This window comes from Schistocerca americana, chromosome 2, assembly GCF_021461395.2.
Source record: "Schistocerca americana isolate TAMUIC-IGC-003095 chromosome 2, iqSchAmer2.1, whole genome shotgun sequence".
Classification (NCBI taxonomy): Eukaryota; Metazoa; Arthropoda; class Insecta; order Orthoptera; family Acrididae; genus Schistocerca; species Schistocerca americana.
Genome location: NC_060120.1, coordinates 220,142,969 through 220,163,108, shown reverse-complemented (window position 1 = coordinate 220,163,108; position 20,140 = coordinate 220,142,969). Strand labels below are relative to the sequence as shown.

The window sequence follows — 20,140 nt, the reverse complement described above, 5'->3', positions numbered from 1 at the left end:
AGATGAAATAAAAGTAATAGTATAAAACATATACATCGATTAGTAGACTAAATATCATGTATTGTCTACCCCAATACGAAAGTTAGGGCTGTTACATTACAATACACAACAATTGGCGCCTATAAAAGTGGGAATATGGAACAGGGGGCGTAGTTTCATTACACATCAGAGCCCGTACTACACGGGGTGTTTTCGACGCAAGCACTGTGTCCAACCTTGTGTGGAACCACTGCCGGGTAGGTCGGCAGCTATCGCCAAATACACTGTGGCCGTTCTTTAGACTCTGGTACGTGACGCGTAGGTTTCAGCCGACTTGATTCGTTAAGAGCGACCTTGGAAAAGGTCTGTCAGTATCATCGTGCCGTTTAACAATTCCGTATATTGTTTCAGTAGCATATGATAACAAAAAGTAAAACTTAAACCTTACCGAGAAATGGTAGTACAAGAATTGACGGATTCAGATACAGCTGATTGACGCCAGTATCGCTACGAGCAATTGCAGTCTGTGTATACTGGAGAAATTGAATCTTAAATGCTCTATTTTTCTGGCATGACTTTCATTATCAGAAACGCCTTTTAACATTGTATAGACGCTTTGAAGATGTTTACTCTTGCATACCACCTGCATGAAATAACCATAGGTCTTTTCATTAGTTGCTATTTTTCTGTAAATAGGCAGTTTTTTCTTTACTGTTACTGAAGAATATGCCCACAGCTCATTAAAATGAATTTCGTAGGTGTCAGCGTATACTCCATGTGTTTATTCAAGTTTGGAGGTGCTTCTTAATTCAATGTGTGCCCATGGAAATACAGCACGAGTATCCTCACAAAGACGCTATTGTGATGCAGATGAATAGGCCAGTAGCTCTTACAACACATGTAACTCGAGGCTGTACCTACGTCTGCGGTGCAGTGTCACGAAGGAAATTAAGGGAGATTAGCGTGAAGTCAAATTCTATACCTTAAGGATTATTTCCCTCTGGACTCCTTCCCTTGGCCAACTTTCATTCCATCAGGAACCGTTTTGTACAGCGACCGTAGAGTAGAAGGAAGGTGAGGCACGCAGCACTCAGTCGCAATCTCATTAGCTTTTATTGTTCTTGCGGATCTAGCTTTCAGCTATAAATAGTCATCTTCAGCGCTAAAATACAAGGAAAATTTATAGAATCAAAACTGATTCACTTTACATATGACAATAAGTAAACATCACGATATCCAATAGCAGCAATCCAGTCGCGGCAGTTCATGTCACCATATATTCCCATATGTATATAGGGAGGGGGACATTGGGGCGGTTGTTTACAGCAAGTGCAACAGCTTTAGTTTACGTCGTGTAGTACAAGTAACGCCCTCTATGTTACGAATTAACTAACAGAATTTTGTTTAAATACAGCAGTTTAAAAAGCCTTTCCTATGTAATATGTCAAATCGAAAAGCATTTTCATATCACTTTGAAATATGCAAGGAGTGCCAAATTACAATGTACTTTCTCATATCTTAGTGGTAGAGTGAGCCATCCAAACCTATGCAAACGATCATTAACACGATCACATAACTAACCTATATAATATTACTACACAACTTCAAAAACAAAAATTAAAAAATTAAAAAGATGTTGTTGCAGATCGAATACATAAAATACAGTTACATACCAAACTGAAATTCGTCAGAAGCTAAAACCTAGCATAGTCATTCATATCATGGTTGTTACATGATCCATTAAATATTTACACTACTGGCCATTAAAAATGATACACCACGAAGATGACGCGCTACAGACGCGAAATTTAACCGACAGGAAGACGATGCTGTGATATGCAAATGATTAGCTTTTCAAGGCATTCACACACGTTGGCGCCGGTGGCGACACCTACAACGTGCTGACATGAGGAAAGTTTCCAACCGATTTCACATACACAAACAACAGTTGACCGGCGTTGCCTGGTGAAATGTTGTTGTGATGCCTCGTGTAAGGAGGAGAAATGCGTACCATCACGTTTCCGAATTTGTTGAAGGTCGGATTGTAGCCTATCGCGATTGCGGTTTATCGTATCGTGACATTGCTGCTCGCGTTGGTCGAGACCCAATGACTGTTAGAAGAATATGGAATCGGTGGGTCAGGAGGGTAATATGGAACGCCGTGATGGATCCCAACGGCCTCGTATCACTAGCAGTCGACATGACAGGCATCTTATCCGCATGGCTGTAATGGGTTGTGCACCCTCAACAGATCTGGACGTTTGCAAGACAACAACCATCTGCACGAACAGTTCGACGATGTTTGCAGCAGCATGGACTATCAGCTCGGAGACCATGGCTGCGGTTACCCTTGTAATTGCATCACAAACAGGAGCGCCTGCGATGGTGTACTCAACGACGAACCTGGGTGCACGAATGGCAAAACGTCATTTTTTCGGATGAATGCAGGTTCTGTTTACAGCATCATGATGGTCGCATCCGTGTTTGGCGACATCGCGGTGAACGCACATTGGAAGAGTGTATTCGTCATCGCCATACTGGCGTATCACCCCGCGTGATGGTATGGGGTGTCATTGGTTACACGTCTCGGTCACCTCTTGTTCGCATTGACGGCACTTTGAACAGTGGACGTTACATTTGAGATGTGTTACGACCCGTGGCTCCACCCTTCATTCGATCCCTGCGAAACTCTACATTTCAGCAGGTTAATGCACGACCGCATGTTACAGGTCCTGTACGGCCTTTCTGGATACTGAAAATGTTCGACTACTGCCCTGGCCAGCACATTCTCCAGATCCCTCACCAATTAAAAACGTCTGGTCAATGGTGGCCGAGAAACTGGCTCGTCACAATACTCCAGTCACTACTTTTGATGAACTGTGGTATCGTGTTGAAGCTGCATGGGCAGCTGTACCTGTACACGCCATCCAAGCTCTGTTTGACTCAATGCCCAGGCGTATCAAGGTCGTTATTAAGGCCAGAGGTGGTTGTTCTGGGTACTGATTTCTCAGGATCTATGCACCCAAATTGCGTAAAAATGTAATCACATGTCAGTTCTAGTATAATATATTTGTGGAATGAATACCCGTTTATCATCTGCATTTCTTTTTGGTGTAGCAATTTTAATCGCCAGTAGTGTAACATAGAAGAAATAAAGTCCCTAAAAACAATTTTTCTGAAGATGTGTTGACATCACTGTGAAATAGCGAAGATTAAAATGACAAGGCTGATTTAACCATGCACATTTAATAAAACACACAAACGCCCTCTATTGAAGTTAAACGTAATACAAAAACCTATTGTGCAGGTGCAACTGCTTTGCTCTATTTGCAGAAAACAAACTGCCATTGTACCTATCTTTTAGGCTAAGGTAAAAGCTAATAGGACTGAGACTGACTGCTCTGTGCTTCTCCTTTCTTTCATTGGGTTTTTCCCATTTAAAATATTCAGTTATCATCTAGCTGCAGCTAATTTCGTACCTTCACAGTTTCGTCTGTAGCTAAACGGTAAATTGTCGTCCCCATACTCAAATAGTAAGTTGTATAAGAAATGAAAAATTAGTTGCATACCACTGGAAATTACGTTGAAAATTATCATTTCGATGGAATGAAAATTATGTCGTTTCTTCCATAAAATTTTCGAACTTTCCTCACATACTGGACGTAGATGAAACTGTATTATACAATGAACCTATCGTACGAAAAAAAGTATGCGTACACCCATGCTTCGAAATTTGTCTTATTTATGCTACACTTTACTCAAAACTGGTTTCATTGGCAGCTTTAAAGAAAACGGGTGCTAGAATAGCATCCCATTATCAGGCTTTCTTTAACCCTTAATATTTCTGAGGAATTTCCTCGCTCGTAGTTTTCCAGTGCTCGGATCCACACAACTGTTTATAACTTTAGAACCTGCTACTTCTATTTGTGCCAATAATAATTTTGTTTTCTTTGATATTTTACGGCCGGCCGAAGTGGCCGTGCGGTTAAAGGCGCTGCAGTCTAGAACCGCAAGACCCCTACGGTCGCAGGTTCGAATCCTGCCTCGGGCATGGATGTTTGTGATGTCCTTAGGTTAGTTAGGTTTAACTAGTTCTAAGTTCTAGGGGACTAATGACCTCAGCAGTTGAGTCCCATAGTGCTCAGAGCCATTTGAACCATTTTTGATATTTTACGAACACAATCCTACCTCCGTTTTGCGAAACATTCGATGTGAAATAAGCAAAAGAAATGGAAATTCTGAGGTAATTACTCGAATAATTCTGTTATCACATTGTTCGAGGTAACTCAGCCTCCGTCATTTGTCCTTCATCTTATAATGCTGCTACTTACATTATTTTTTATCTGCTTTGTTCCACGACAGGTATGCCTACCAATAATAATGCTTGAAAGAGTCCTATACGATTAGAACGTTATTTCTGGAATTATTCTGCTCAACTTCATTTGCTCGTTTAAAGCACCGGTATCATTTTTAAGATTCATTTCTCCAGACAGAATCAGGCACATTCCAGGGCCTACCAATGCTAGAGAAATGTAACCCAGATCGTTAGATGAATATTGGTAAGGGCAGTGAGGGACAAGTTCGGCCTGAGGAGTAAGTGAAAGTCTATTCGTTATCAAATGATGTGGCACAGTACTTAGATACTGGTTCCGTATTCTGGAGGACAGGGGTTCACATCGCTATCTAAATACAGGTTTAAGTTGATTTGACTAATTTGCTTAAGTCAAATTCAATAAGGTCCATCCGACAGTTACAAGTAATTATGGTCTCATATTGCTGAAATCTTTTTTTTTCTTTGCAGATTTATATAGCATGTTTGTTCCTCGCATATTATACCGTTTTGGAGGAAAATAATATTGTCAGCGACAGTTCGCAAAGAGTGATCCTGTGAACATTATCTCGATAGGTCTGAGTTCGAGAAGACAGAGAGCACAGATTGAGAGAGCCTTGTTCCCTGCTTCTGTAATTCATTCGACAGAGTTCGCCACTGTCACGTACTGAATAAAGCCTGTGCATACGGAATATTGTAACAGCTTCTTGGTTGTATTCAGGACTACCTAGCGGACAGCACTGAATGTGCCATCATTTAGGGAGCGAAATCGTCAGATGTAGAAGTAATTTCGGGTATTCAGGGGGAGGTCTTGTATGTCTTTATTGCTCACCATGTACATAAATATTGTGGTGGATAATCTCGAAAGCATCGAGTGGTGTTCGCGAATGGTGGTGTATGTAGGAAGTTCACAACGCAATAAGACTATAGCGAAGTCCAGAAATGCCTGCAGATTAAATAAATAAATGTTTTAGTTTTGCATATATGAAAGGAGAGAAAAATTATTCTTCGCTTACAGTATTTACACTATCGTCGGTTCGAAACAGTAATATGCGACCGGAACGACCTAAAGTAGAAAATTAGCTGTCAGAAAAGTAGATACCTAAGAGAGCGATGTGAAGAATTTTAGCAAAATTGATGCATCCACGAAAGAAATAGCTTACAAAGCTAGTGTTCCACCGAGTGTTGCTTAGTGAGAGTTGCGAGCATTACCATTCAGAATTAATAGAGCAGATTCAAAGAAGAGCGACGAGCTTTGTTAGGGGTTCATGTGACAAGTTCAAGAGCGTCACAAAGAGACTCCTCGGACTCCAGTGGCAGACGTTACAAGAGAAGCATTGAATTCACGATATGGTTTACTGCTAAGCAGAGTCAGGCAACACATTTTTTCCATGCAAATCTGTAAGATAAATTAGAGCTTGTGCATACCGTTACTGCGGAACCCGCCAGGTTAGCCGAGAGCGCTAATGCGCTCCTTCCTGGACTCGGGTAGGCGCGCTGACTCCGGATCGAATCCGCCCAACGGATTAACGACGGAGGCCGGAGTGCCGGCCAGCCTGGAAGTGTTTTTAGGCGGTTTTCCACATCCCACAAGGTGAATACTGGGCTGGTCCCCACATCCCGCCTCAGTTTCACGGCTCGCAGACATCTGAACACATTCACACTATTCTATGGATTATCTACATCTATACATCTATCTACATCTATACTCCGCGAGCCACCTTACACTAGATGCAGATAGTTGGGGCACACTAATCCGTCCCGGGGATACGGGGTGACGACAGGAAGGGCATCCGGCCACCCCTTAACTTAACCTTGCCAAATCCGATTAACCATGCTGACCCTGCGTCACTGCGGGAAACAGACACAAGCAAAAGAAAGAAAGATACCGTTACTGCGGACTACTGGCCAATGGGTCATGTGAAGAGGGAATTGGTAACGCTATCCAAAGTACCGTCTGGTACGCACAGTTAGGTGGCTTGCGAATTGTAGAAAAGATGTATGTGAATAGAAGATGAGAAGCGCCCGGGACGGCACAGACAGCTACTTCGCAGGCAAGAAACCGACATCGGATAGCAGCCGCAACAACCATGGTTATTTCATAGATCACGGAAGATTCCGTGAATGCATTTTAGGCGTGTAGGAGACTCATCGCTAATGAAATCCTCGATGATTATATCGCGTCACTTAAGGAAGTAAACTCACCAGAAAAAATATTTGTCATCCCGTTAAAAAATCACACTGATCACATTACACCGCTGTTGTAATCTGGGCAGTGAAGTGGTGTGCTTGCGTGAGCCAGCCGGTCACGTGGAAACAACGCAGTAAGGTGGGTCGGCGTCGAGACGTGGCACAGAGACACAAAGGAGTTAATATGAGTGAAAGTAGGAACCCGGCGTAGACTGCTCATGATTTTTTCTGGGGTTTCCGTCCCGGTGGCTGAGATGAAATTCCTCGGTGTTTCGACGAATGTCATTCTCACCATTTTCTCGCGAAGTGTCTCGATAGCACCGGCTTCCCACGTACACTGAGGAGACAAAAGTCATGGGATACCTCCTAATAATGTGTCGTACCTCCCTTTTGCCCGGTGTAGTGCAGCAGCTTGATGTGATATGGATTCAAGAAGTCGTTGGAAGTCCCCTGAAGAAATACTGAGCCATGCCGCCTCTACGACCGTAAATAATTGTTAAAGAATTGCCGGTGAGGGAATTTGTACACAACCTGACACCTCGATTATGTCCCATAAATGTTCGGTGGGATTCATATCAGGCGATCTGGGCAGCCAAACCGTTCACTCGAATGGTCCCGAATGTTCTCACACGGCGCACTGCCATCCATAAAAGTTCTATAGTAGATTGGGAGCATGACATCCATGAATGACTGCAAATGGTCCCCAAGCTAGTCCAGCATAACCATTTCCAGTCATTGGTCTGTTCAGTTGGTCCATAGGATCGATTCCATTCCATGTAAACACAGCCCACATCATAATGGAGTCATCACCAGCTCGTACAGTGCCTTGTTGACAACCTGGGTGCGTGGTTTCGTGGGGTCTGCGCCACACTCGAACCCATCCATCAGCTCTTACCAACTAAAATCTGGACTCATATGATCAGGCTATGGTTTTCTACTCTTCTTGGACGCAACCGATATGGTCACGAGCCCAGGAGAGGTTCTGTAGGCGATGTAGCGCTGTTAGCAAAGGCTCTCACGTCCGTCGTCTGCCGCCATAGCCCATTAACGCCAAATTTCGCCGCGCTTTCCTAACGGTCACGTTGGTCGTACGTCCCACTTTGCTTTCTTCTGTTATTTCACGCAATCTTACTTGTCTGCTAGCACTGACAACTCGGCACAAACGACGCTGATCTAAGTCGTAACTTGAAGGCCGTAGTGAGAGGTAATGCCTGAAATTTGGTACTCTCGGCACACTCTTGACATTGTGAATACTGAATTCCCTAACGATTATCGAAACTGTATGTCCCATGCGTCTAGCTCCAACTACCATCGCGTGTTCAAAGTCCGTTAATTCACGTCGTGCGGCTATAATCACAACGGAAACCTTTTCAATAGATCAATTTAGTACAGTTCCGACAGTGAACTGCCCTTTTATACCTTGTGTACGCGATACTAGCACTATCTGTATATGTACATATCGCTGTCCCATGACTTTTGTCACCTCGGTGTGTATGCCTCAGCGGTTGCAGTCTCTCCGCACGCCTTGCGCCAGGGCCGTGGTCCAGCGATCTATGGTGGAGGGTGTGGACCGCCTTTCGACTCTCGGTGCAATCAGTGTTGCGCAAAGCCACGAAGCCTTAGCTGCTGGGTGCGTTCTTGGCATAGTTTCTAGCCCCGCGTTCCATGCTGAAATTAACTGGTAGCTCTCATCGTTCTTGACGAGATTCCCATGGAAGCTTATCTCGATATATTCTTTGAAGATGCTGGCACAAAAGACACAAACTCGGCACTTCATTATTGTTTCCTCAATTTTGAACGTATGTTCCATATCCGAACATATCTTTGGTGGTGGTCGAAAGATGACCTTGATGTCGTTTTCCCCGAGGATTCTCGCAATTTTGGCTGGGGAGATCCAATATGGTGGCTGAAGGCAAGTTACCCTTCCTTTTTTAGCTATTCTCTGCGGATGTCTGTATCACTCATTTTCTATAATGCACACTCTAATCTGCGCTCCGCTGTACCCATTTTGATGGAACACATCGCAAGGTTGACGTATGTCCATCTAAAACATCAAGACTTAAACTGATGAAGACAATAAAGCCGACATGAGTTTATATACTAAAGTAAAATATCAGGCAGCTTACTGTCTACCAATTATCTGCACAATGTCCCCTTGTGACGTAATATATGCTGCAGGTGCCACATTAAAGAAACATCTCTAAGTTGTTGCAGCGCAGCAGGGAGGTCCTTAATCACAAGTAGCACGTGTCCTGTGTACGTGAGTCCTTAGAACAGTGCACCGGCGCTCGTTGTATGGTACAGCTCAGTGCACATTCTTTTTTCTGTAGACTGCATGTCCTACTATACGGTCTGATACGCAATACCCGCGTCATGCTGCCAGTGGTATAAACGACAGGGCCAAAGGGAGACTTTCCGTTTATTTTAACAGTACACACTAAGCTACATTTATTAAACATACATTGGAAAAGCACCTCCAGTGATATTGACTGCTAAGAAACGGAAAATTTTACAATCATAAAAATATACCCGATTGATTAATAGCAAAACAGATTAAATACAATAATAAAAGCTGCAACTGTACAATAAACGAGCTAAAAGCTCTTTCCGGAAAGGAACTTTAAAATTTACGGTCCAAAATAGAAGTATACTCCGCAAATAAGCTGCATATAAGTACATTACTATACCGCCGGATAGCGGAGGTGGGCAAGGCAAGCAAGAGCAATAAGCACACAAAATTGATGTTAAGCATTACGTCCAGAATGGTACAAATAGTCAGCGAGAACCTCCATGAAATTAACATATCTTAAATCTCCAAGTGTTTGGTCCGTTCAAAAATGAATAGTGCATACAAGGAGTAAGATCATTAACCATTCACTAGGCCGAGCCACATTTGTGTAAACACGGTTAAGTAAATAGCTCTAGTAATTATTTAATTGGCAAATTAGCCAGTAACACCTCGACAATTTACATGAGCTGGAAATTAAAAAATTGAAAGGAGATTAAGGCACAAATAAACTCATCGACCTGCCATAAAAGGAGTAGTGGGCTCGGAAACCTTAAGTGGTGCAGTACCACCTGCACCCTGCTCTCCGTTCGGTCGAGCGCTGACGTGACTCCGCTTTCGGACGCTGTGCCTGTTCTACCAACCACGCAGATTACACCCGAGCGTCACCAAAAGAAGCACAGATGGTAGCCTAATGAACAAAAAAAAATACAGAATTGATATACCGGAAGCAGTTAATTCCATAAACTACCTGGGAGCAGACATTAGGAGAATGGAATGACCATATAAAATTATGTCCATTATAATTATCCGGGCTGTTATGCCGTGGTCGGTTGATGAATTCTGAGGTGATTCCCAACGTTTCGTCTCCGACTGCGGGAGACATCTTCAAGGGGGTCCGTAGCTTGATGGAAGGTCCAACACACACACACACACACACACACAGTCAGTAGCGAGCCAGTGTGTGTGTTGGACCTTCCATCAAGCTACGGACCCCCTTGAAGATGTCTCCCGCAGTCGGAGACGAAACGTTGGGAATCACCTCAGAATTCATCAACCGACCACGGCATAACAGCCCGGATAATTATAATGGACATGATATTTCCGGCCGTGAAAGTTTACATTTTAGTATCATATAAAATTAATCATCGGTAAAGCAGATGCGAGACTGAGATTCATTGGAAGAATCCTAAGGAAATGCAGTCCGAAAACAAAGGAAGTAGGTTACAGTACACTTGTTCGCCCATTGCTTGAATACTGCTCACCGGTGTGGGATCCGTACCAGATAGGGTTGATAGAAGAGATAGAGAAGATCCAACGGAGTACAGCGCGCTTCGTTACAGGATCATTCAGTAATCGCTAAAGCGTACGGAGATAATAGATAAACTCCAGTGGAAGACTCTGCAAGAGAGACGCTCAGTAGCTCGGTACGGGCTTCTGTTGAAGTTTCGAGAACATACCTTTACCGAAGAGTCAAGCAGTATATTGCTCCCTCCTAAGTAGATCTCGCGAAGGGACCATGAGGATAAAATCAGAGAGATTAGAGCCCACACAGAGGCATACCACAATCTTTCTTTCCACGAACAATACGAGATTGGAATAGAAGGGAGAACCAATAGAGGTATTCAAAGTACCCTCCGCCACACATCGTCAGGTGGCTTGCGGAGTATGGATGTAGATGTAGATGTAGAATTTAGTACAGGAATTGGGCCAGCCTCTACTATAGATCGAACGCCGCCGCACGACAGTCAGAATTACAGCAACAAGAAAATCAAAATAATTTTTCAATCAATTCATGAAGTCAGATAAATGAAACTTGTAAGGCGATCAAAGTCTAAACCCAGTTCCTAATTCACTTACCGAGCAGGAAGTTCGACTGCCAACCACAAATTGAACCGAACTTGCACCACTTGGGCGAGGGGTAAACAACTAACCGCCAAGCGGTGCTGAGAAGTAAATCCCAAGCTAACGCGTACAGTTGGCTAACGAATTCCTGACTAACGACAGACAGAACAGAATGATTGAAACACCATTACGGCCACGTATAAGATAGTAGTAACAAACGCAAAAGAAAGTCCTCACTGAGAGATACTTAATAATTAAGATTAACAGGTCCCATCCTTATAAACAGCAACACAAAAAAACAGTGAAAGTTGGGAGTATAAACACCCAATAAGACAATAGATGAAACTGTGCGCCCCAGTAATAGTACATGCAGAACGTGGCACATGAAATGAACCCACTCAATATACACTCCTGGAAATGGAAAAAAGAACACATTGACACCGGTGTGTCAGACCCACCATACTTGCTCCGGACACTGCGAGAGGGCTGTACAAGCAATGATCACACGCACAGCACAGCGGACACACCAGGAACCGCGGTGTTGGCCGTCGAATGGCGCTAGCTGCGCAGCATTTGTGCACCGCCGCCGTCAGTGTCAGTCAGTTTGCCGTGGCATACGGAGCTCCATCGCAGTCTTTAACACTGGTAGCATGCCGCGACAGCGTGGACGTGAACCGTATGTGCAGCTGACGGACTTTGAGCGAGGGCGTATAGTGGGCATGCGGGAGGCCGGGTGGACGTACCGCCGAATTGCTCAACACGTGGGGCGTGAGGTCTCCACAGTACATTGATGTTGTCGCCAGTGGTCGGCGGAAGGTGCACGTGCCCGTCGACCTGGGACCGGACCGCAGCGACGCACGGATGCACGCCAAGACCGTAGGAATCTACGCAGTGCCGTAGGGGACCGCACCGCCACTTCCCAGCAAATTAGGGACACTGTTGCTCCTGGGGTATCGGCGAGGACCATTCGCAACCGTCTCCATGAAGCTGGGCTACGGTCCCACACACCGTTAGGCCGTCTTCCGCTCACGCCCCAACATCGTGCAGCCCGCCTCCAGTGCTGTCGCGACAGACGTGAATGGAGGGACGAATGGAGACGTGTCGTCTTCAGCGATGAGAGTCGCTTCTGCCTTGGTGCCAATGATGATCGTATGCGTGTTTGGCGCCGTGCAGGTGAGCGCCACAATCAGGACTGCATACGACCGAGGCACACAGGGCCAACACCCGGCATCATGGTGTGGGGAGCGATCTCCTACACTGGCCGTACACCACTGGTGATCGTCGAGGGGACACTGAATAGTGCACGGTACATCCAAACCGTCATCGAACCCATCGTTCTACCATTCCTAGACCGGCAAGGGAACTTGCTGTTCCAACAGGACAATGCACGTCCGCATGTATCCCGTGCCACCCAACGTGCTCTAGAAGGTGTAAGTCAACTACCCTGGCCAGCAAGATCTCCGGATCTGTCCCCCATTGAGCATGTTTGGGACTGGATGAAGCGTCGTCTCACGCGGTCTGCACGTCCAGCACGAAAGCTGGTCTAGCTGAGGCGCCAGGGGGAAATGGCATGGCAAGCCGCTCCACAGGACTACATCCAGCATCTCTACGATCGTCTCCATGGGAGAATAGCAGCCTGCATTGCTGCGAAAGGTGGATATACACTGTACTAGTGCCGACATTGTGCATGCTCTGTTGCCTGTGTCTATGTGCCTGTGGTTCTGTCAGTGTGATCATGTGATGTATCTGACCCCAGGAATGTGTCAATAAAGTTTCCCCTTCCTGGGACAATGAATTCACGGTGTTCTTACTTCAATTTCCAGGAGTGTATAAATTCCCGCCGCCGCAAACCCGACGCCTTACAGCAGCCAACTGGGAAGTTGAGACCGAAGTTGGCAAATAACATTCAGATTGGAGCATTAAATAAAGAAAAAAATTCAGTAGTATTATAGGAGCGCGAACACAACTTTCCTGCCTAGAGATAAACGTGATCAATAACCAGAAGTCTGAAATGGATCCGGACGTGAGCCTCGAAGAAATAACCAGAAAACTACCGAACTGAACAGTCACAGTACTGGTACAAGAAATGGAAATTATAGCTATGGTTACTGCCGATGTTCGGTTCCTTCGCATCCGATAAACCAAATCGGAATTTCACCAGACATATCCGTACAACGACGCAGGAAGGACAGCGTGGAACACCCACACAACTTCAGCACAGCGGCGGTCCGCCGTTAGCCTCCATGGCTGATCGGTCGCTGAAGCACACAGCACGCTCCTTCCTTCGGTATGCGCCCCACAAGTGCAGTCAGCCAGCCGCAACCGGGGACATAATGGTTCTGAACTGTCAGAGTGTCTCTTTCTGGCATCGCTGGTATGCTCAGAGTCAGAGGCTGACTGTTAACTGCCGAACTTGCATCAGCCATCAATTGCCGGCACACTATTCGCCTCGCCGTCAGGTTCCAACTCCGCCGCCTCACCCGGAGCGAAGTGTTTTCTCCTTCCCGGTCTCATTTTTGCTCCCTTCCTCCTCCGATCTCTGTGCGAACCATGCCCTCCTAAGGCAAAGATGTTCTACAAGAGACTGTGGGGCAACCTATCGATCACGCAACGATTTGCCGTCTGCTTTTCTTGTTATTAGAATGCCCAAGAAAGAAAGACATCCATATGTTCTAGCTCCATCGTGAATAACATGTGTTGAAGGAGGCCGATCAGGTGTCGCAGAAATTCACTCGGGGCCTCTCTGCCGTCTTCCAACGCAAAGATGGTATCATCCACGTAATGGAAGAAGTGTTTAGGTTGAGCCTCCCCACCAGGTTTCAAGTAGTGAGTACCTGTTCAAACAGTTTCACCGTTTCGGTCTCAGAATGATCCGCTAAGAGTATCAATGAATAATACTGATTTAGAAGATAGGCTAAGGAAAGATAAACCTACGTTTACAGCGTCTGTAGACTTAAAGAAAGCTTTTCACAATGTTGACTGGAATAATCAAAATGGTTCAAATGGCTCTGAGCACTATGCGACTTAACTTCTGAGATCATCAGTCGCCTAGAACTTAGAGCTAATTAAACCTAACTAATCTAAGGACATCACACACATCCATGCCCGAGGCAGGATTCGAACCTGCGATCGTAGCGGTCACGCGATTCCAGACTGAAGCGCCTAGAACCGCACGGCCACACCGGCTAGCTGGAATAATCCCTTTGAAAGTCTGAAGGTAGGAGGAGTAAAATACAAAGAGCAAAAGTCTATTTACAACGAGACAAGCATTTATATGATCCGAGGGACATGAAAGAGAAGCAATGGTTGAGAGGGGATGAGACAGGGTTGTAGCATATCCCCGATGTTACTCAAACTGTGCATTGAGTAAGTAGTAAAGGAAACCAAACAAAAATTTGGAGTATGAATTCAAGTCCAAGGAGAAATAAAAGTCTTGAGATTTGTCGATGACATTCTAATTCTGTCACAGACACCTAAGGACTTGGAAGTGCAACCGAGCGGGGTGGCGTAGTGGTTAGCACACTGGACTCGCATTCGTCAGGACGACGGTTCAAACCCACGTCGGACCAACGTGATTTAGGTTGTCCGTGATTTCCCTAAATCGCCTCTGACAATGCCGAGATGGTTCCTTTGAAAGGGCACGGCTGACTTCCTTCACATCCTTCGCTCATCCTATGGGACCGATGATCTTGCTGTTGGGTCCCCTCCCCAAAAATCAACTTGGAAGTGCAGTCGAAGGAAGTGGACAGTATCTTGGAAGGAGGATATATGGTGAATAAAACAATAATTCAACGTAGTCGAATTAAATCAGGTGATGCTGTGGGCATTAGATTAGGAAACTAGACACAAATAAGTAGATGACTTTTGCTATGTGAACAGCAAAGTAACTGATAATGCCTGAAGTACGGTATGTAGACTGACAGTGGTGAGAAAAGTTATTCTGAAAAAGAGTAATTCGTTAACATCGAATATAGTCTTAAGTGTTAGGAAGTCGTTTGTGAAAGTATTTGTATGGAACGCAGTAATGAATGGAAGTGAAACATGGACAATAAACAGGTTAGATAAGAAGAGAATAGAAGCTTTTAAAATCGGATGCTACAGAAGAATAGTGAAGTTTAGATGGGCAGATCATGTTCAAATGGTTCAAATGGCTCTGAGCACAATGGGACTTAACATCTCTGGTCATCAGTCCCCTAGAACTTAGAACTACTTAAACCTAACTAACCTAAGGACATCACACACATCCATGCCCGAGGCAGGATTCGAACCTGTGACCGCAGCAGTCGCGCGGTTCCGGACTGAGCGCCTGAACCGCTAGACCACCGCGGCCGGCGGTAGATCATGTAATTAATGTTTAGGTACAGAATAAAATCGGGGAGACAAGAAATTTGTGGCGCAATATGATTAGAAGAAGGGATCGGTTGATATCATACATTCTGAGCCATCAAGGGATCACCAGTTTAGTATTAGAGGGAAGAGACCATAATTCTAAGCAGATTCAGAAGGATGTAGCTTGAGACAGTTATTCGGAGACGAATATGCTTGCACAGGATAGAGAAATATTGGAGATCTTCATCAAATCAGACTTCGGACTGAAGACCACAACAACAACAACAACAACAGCAACAAGAGTACCAGTGTCTTGAAATCGCACTCGTTTGAAAAGAGATGTTACATGAAAGATTACCAGCAAACCGTCCTTTTGCAGCCATACCTCTTTCTGTAAGGCCACGAATTTGGCAGAGTTCCTAACGTGATGATTGTTGGGTAATAACTACAATAGCGTGGCTGTATGGTGTGGAGCATACATGTGGAGATTCTAACAACCCTACCACAACAAACGTCAAAAATTAATTATGATTGTAGTGTTGCTCACGCTGCTAAATATTTCATTTTAGGGCAACAAAAAAGTTATATTATGTGGCAGGTGTCATTAGAGCACAGTTAATAAAGTCATTTCTTGAAATAATGGATAAACTAGGCACTCATCTTGTCATGTTTCGCACGCTGGTCTCGTTGTGAACTCATGGCTCAATCGTCGAAAATCTAGGTAGTGATGATTCCAAGCCCGGATGCAAAGACGCCTAGGTGTTATTCTGCGATATTCAAAAGTATTATAGATGTGTTTCATAAACCATTCTTGAAGATTAAACTTTTGCAAGTTAGGACAATGGTGATGTAAGAAAGTAATTAGCACTCCGAATTTAAGCTACACTTCTTTTTTATTACTTTTGTTGCAATATCACGTAACTCGTTCCAAAACATCACTTCACAATATAAAACATACTTGAAAATATCTTCCTCACTGCTAAAGTTCACATTTCATAAACTGACTAAAATTTGCGTCTTTTTAACGTGACGACCAAAGCTTGACTCTCTAATAACAGCTTACGCCCCCAAAAATCAGAGTTACAAGTACATCAAATATCATAGTGACAAAAGAAAGAATACACATAAGTATAATATCATTGCAATATATACATATCGCTGTATCGAAGTACCTCTACATTAATGAAATCAAATCTGAATTTTGTCACAGAAATATGTTAACTTTTTTACAGAAACGCAGTAGAATATTGCTGGTATGGAGAGGTTGAGGTGAGGTGCCGTGATGGTTACGTAATTCAAATACCATGACAAGATGAAGAGACGTGTGTGTGTTTTGTGTGACAGGTCTGTGCCCGCACAAGTGCTCCGAGGGCAGCTCGCCGGTTTGCGGCTCGGATCGGCGGACGTACCGCAGCGAGTGCGAGCTGCGGCGAGCCTCGTGCCGCCTGCCCGCTGACAGCCCGCCCCTCGCCGTGCTGCACGCAGGGCCCTGCCTGGGCCTGCCGCTGGCGCCGCCGCCCCCAGGTCAGCACTCCACCCCTCTGGACTGCATTACGCTTCATATAAGAGGGTTATTCGGAAAGTAAGGAATGATCGGTCGCGAAATGGAAACCACAGTAAAAATCCGATGAAGTTTTGCACAAGTGTGTTAGGCAGTGTCTCTAGTATGCCCGTCGATCGCATTACGTCGTTCTTTTTAGTTCTGAGCACGCAGGGAGCACATAAAGATACCTAGAACAATAGTGTCTCCCTCCAAGTACGAGGGCCTGTTGTCGCCTGAAGCTATGCAGCCAACATTACATAACTGTCGTGCATTTTCTTCCTCAAGACAAAACTCAGCCGCATTCTGCAGGGGCAATGAAGATGCTCCTGCATCGTTTTCAAGTGGAAATGTTTGATTGCCCACAATACAGCCGGTAATTGTCTCCCTCTGAGTTTCATCTCTGCTCACATGAACCGCTGGCTAGGAATGCAACATTCTGGCACAGACAACGAGCGTAGAGAATTGGCGGAAAGCACTGGCGGCTGCCATCTATAACGAGGGTATCGGAAAGTTGGTACAACGCTACGACAAGCGTCTAAGTAGGATCGGCGACTATGGAGATAAGTAGCTGGAAATTCTAGCTAACTGTTGCAAAAAAACAGTTTTGATTTTCACTGGGGTTTCCATTCCGCGACCTATCGTTCCTTACTTTCCGAATAGCCCTCGTACACCAGCCCTCCTACAGGGTGTCACCATATACATTGTCGTTTAATAAGATCTGACATGGTCAAGCTTGTGTGGCAACGATCTTACGTGTTAACATATAATTAGCTAAGTATCGCCGGCCGAAGTGGCCGTGCGGTTAAAGGCGCTGCAGTCTGGAACCGCAAGACCGCTACGGTCGCAGGTTCGAATCCTGCCTCGGGCATAGATGTTTGTGATGTCCTTAGGTTAGTTAGGTTTAACTAGTTCTAAGTTCTAGGGGACTAATGACCTCAGCAGTTGAGTCCCATAGTGCTCAGAGCCATTTGAACCCAGCTAAGTATCCGGCGTAACCCGGGTATGTATGTATTCCAGTCTTCTATTAGTCCATCTTCTCCTCCTCCCCCCTCCCTAATCTATCTCCTGATCCCCATCTCTTTGTTCATCTCGTTCTTGCCTCTCTCTTGTGCGCGTGCTCTGTCTCTCTCTCTCTCTCTCCGTCCCTCCCACTCTGTCCATCCTCTTCTCCTCATCTCCGTCCATCTCATGCTTCCCATGTTTGTGTCCATTTCTTCTTCCTCCTCTCACTGGCAACCTCCTCCACCTCTCAATCCGTCTTCTTCTCCTCTCTTTGTGACCATCTCTTCTCTCTGTCCACCTCCTCCCTCTTTCCATCTCTTCCTCCCCCACCTGTCTGCCCCTTTCCTCTTCCCCCTCTTTCTGTCTCCTCCTCGCCCTCTCTCTGTCCATACACTTCTCCCCCCCTCCTCTTTGTCCATATGCTCCTCCCCCCCTCTCTTTTTCCATCTCCTCCTCTTTCCTTTCTCTCTCCATCTCCTCATTCCTCTCTTCCTGCCTGTTACCTCATCTCCTTCTCTCTTTCCGTCTCCTCCTTCCTCTCTGTCTTTGTCCATCTCCTCTTTCTTTCTCCATCTCCTCATCCCCCTCTCTCTAGCCATCTCCTCCTCCCCCAATCTGCGTCCGTCTCCTCCTTGCCCCTCTCCGCCTCTCCAACTCCTCCTCCCCTTTCTCTCTTCAAGATATCACCCCTATCCCGATACGACATTGGTGGTTCTTAACCCACAGTATATCTTTCCAGATAGTAATTAATACAAATATATCTAGTTTGACTGAACTCGATCCAGGGGTCTTGGAAACCTTCACCCGTTAACGCATATGTGACTTATATTCATGTAAAGTTAATATATTTCACACATTTTCATCTCTAGCGAATTTCGCCCTGCATTTTCGTTTTCACACAGCCCAATGTGTATGATGTCTATACCGTCTGCGATGTGTCTTGCGAATAGAGTTTGTAATAAAAGCACTCGGTCTTCAGGCCACAAGTGGCCCATCGGGACCATCCGACCGCGGTGTCGTCCTCAGCTGAGGATGCGGATAGGAGGGACATGCGGTCAGCACACCGCTCTCCCGGTCGTTAGGACGGTTTTCTTTGACCGGAGCCGCTACTATTCAGTCGAGTAACTCCTCAATTGGCATCACGAGGCTGAGTGCACCCCGAAAAATGGCAACAGCGCATGGCGGTCTGGATGGTCACCCATCCAAGTGCCGGCCACATCCGACAGTACTTTGGTGATCTGACAGGAACCGGTGTATCCACTGCAGCAAGGCCGTTGCCTAGAGTTTGTAATAAAGAAGTAATAAATTAAAACGTCATGCCTAATGCAGTAGTTTTTACTGTATGAACATCAAAATATAGGTAAGCGATAAACTTTTTTTCCTTTCGTCATTTTGTGCGGGAGGGGGGGGGGGGGGGGGGGTCTGCAAGAGAAAGTTTCGTAAAGGTTTGAAACAATATGTAAAGTTTGTGCTCCCACTTTCAAATACTAAATGAATAAGGTCTGGGTATTTGCATGTCAAGTTACAGAGAGCAGACCATTAAAATTTCGTTATAGTGAGATACCCGTCACATGTAGTACGAACACGTACTATGTCATTAAAACTACAGTGCATTCTATGACCTTATCACTTAAAATAGAGACAAAGTTACATCTGCTGAAGGGGACAATGGTTTGCACAGTCATATGATTAAATCTATCGTATGAAAAGAATATGAAACAAAATACACAGAATAACAATGTTTGAAGTTTAACTGAAGACAGTAAAAGAGTTTCACAACTTATGAAGCAATTTAACAGACGAAATGCAATGTACAAAAAGATAGAGAAGAAACATTCGGCCTCAGATTAGTTCATTTCAACCAGCAGGTGTCGATTTCTTGAGGCGCGCTGTATCTCCTTGGTTGTCCTCAGTCGCTGATGTGTTGCGGATGAGCGGAGTTGCTAAATTTATTGACACGACGTTGATTGAGTGCTTTATCTTTTAAACAGTTGCTTCCTTCGTGTTTGAGGACGGGCATCTGATATTCTTGCTGCACATTTTTGTGCAACGCATAATTTGTGTCTAAGTCTGGAATTACCATAGAATATTATTCCATGTGAAATCAGTTTTGTAGTGAAGTAAATCGGTCATCAATCCCAAGGTTTTTCCGAATACCGCAGTGCTTTACTAGGCATGAACCTGTTAGAGATGGTACGCCGTTGCCTTCCTCCGACCTTTGAATTGCATTAACCAGCCAGTCACGAACGCACTTACAGATCAACGTGGAGTCTAAGTCATGGTACAGCTCGGCATTTTTCACATCAACAAACATTGCCAGACCTGAAAGAAGTGATAAGTGACAGATGCTCTTCTTACTGCGGAGGACAAACAGGACTTGGCTTTACAGTCAGATAAAAAGAACATCTTTAAAAAA

The 20,140-nt window shown here is 45.0% G+C and overlaps 1 protein-coding gene across 1 annotated transcript in view; it reads left to right on the top strand.

The window, feature by feature from the left end:
• Window positions 1–20,140, top strand: part of LOC124593905 (agrin-like) — a 669,506-nt gene that overhangs the window by 392,677 nt on the left and 256,689 nt on the right. Inside the window, exon 8 of the mRNA XM_047132256.1 lies at window positions 16,524–16,703. Within this exon, the coding sequence (XP_046988212.1) occupies window positions 16,524–16,703 (180 nt within the window). The remainder of the gene's footprint in view (window positions 1–16,523; window positions 16,704–20,140) is intronic.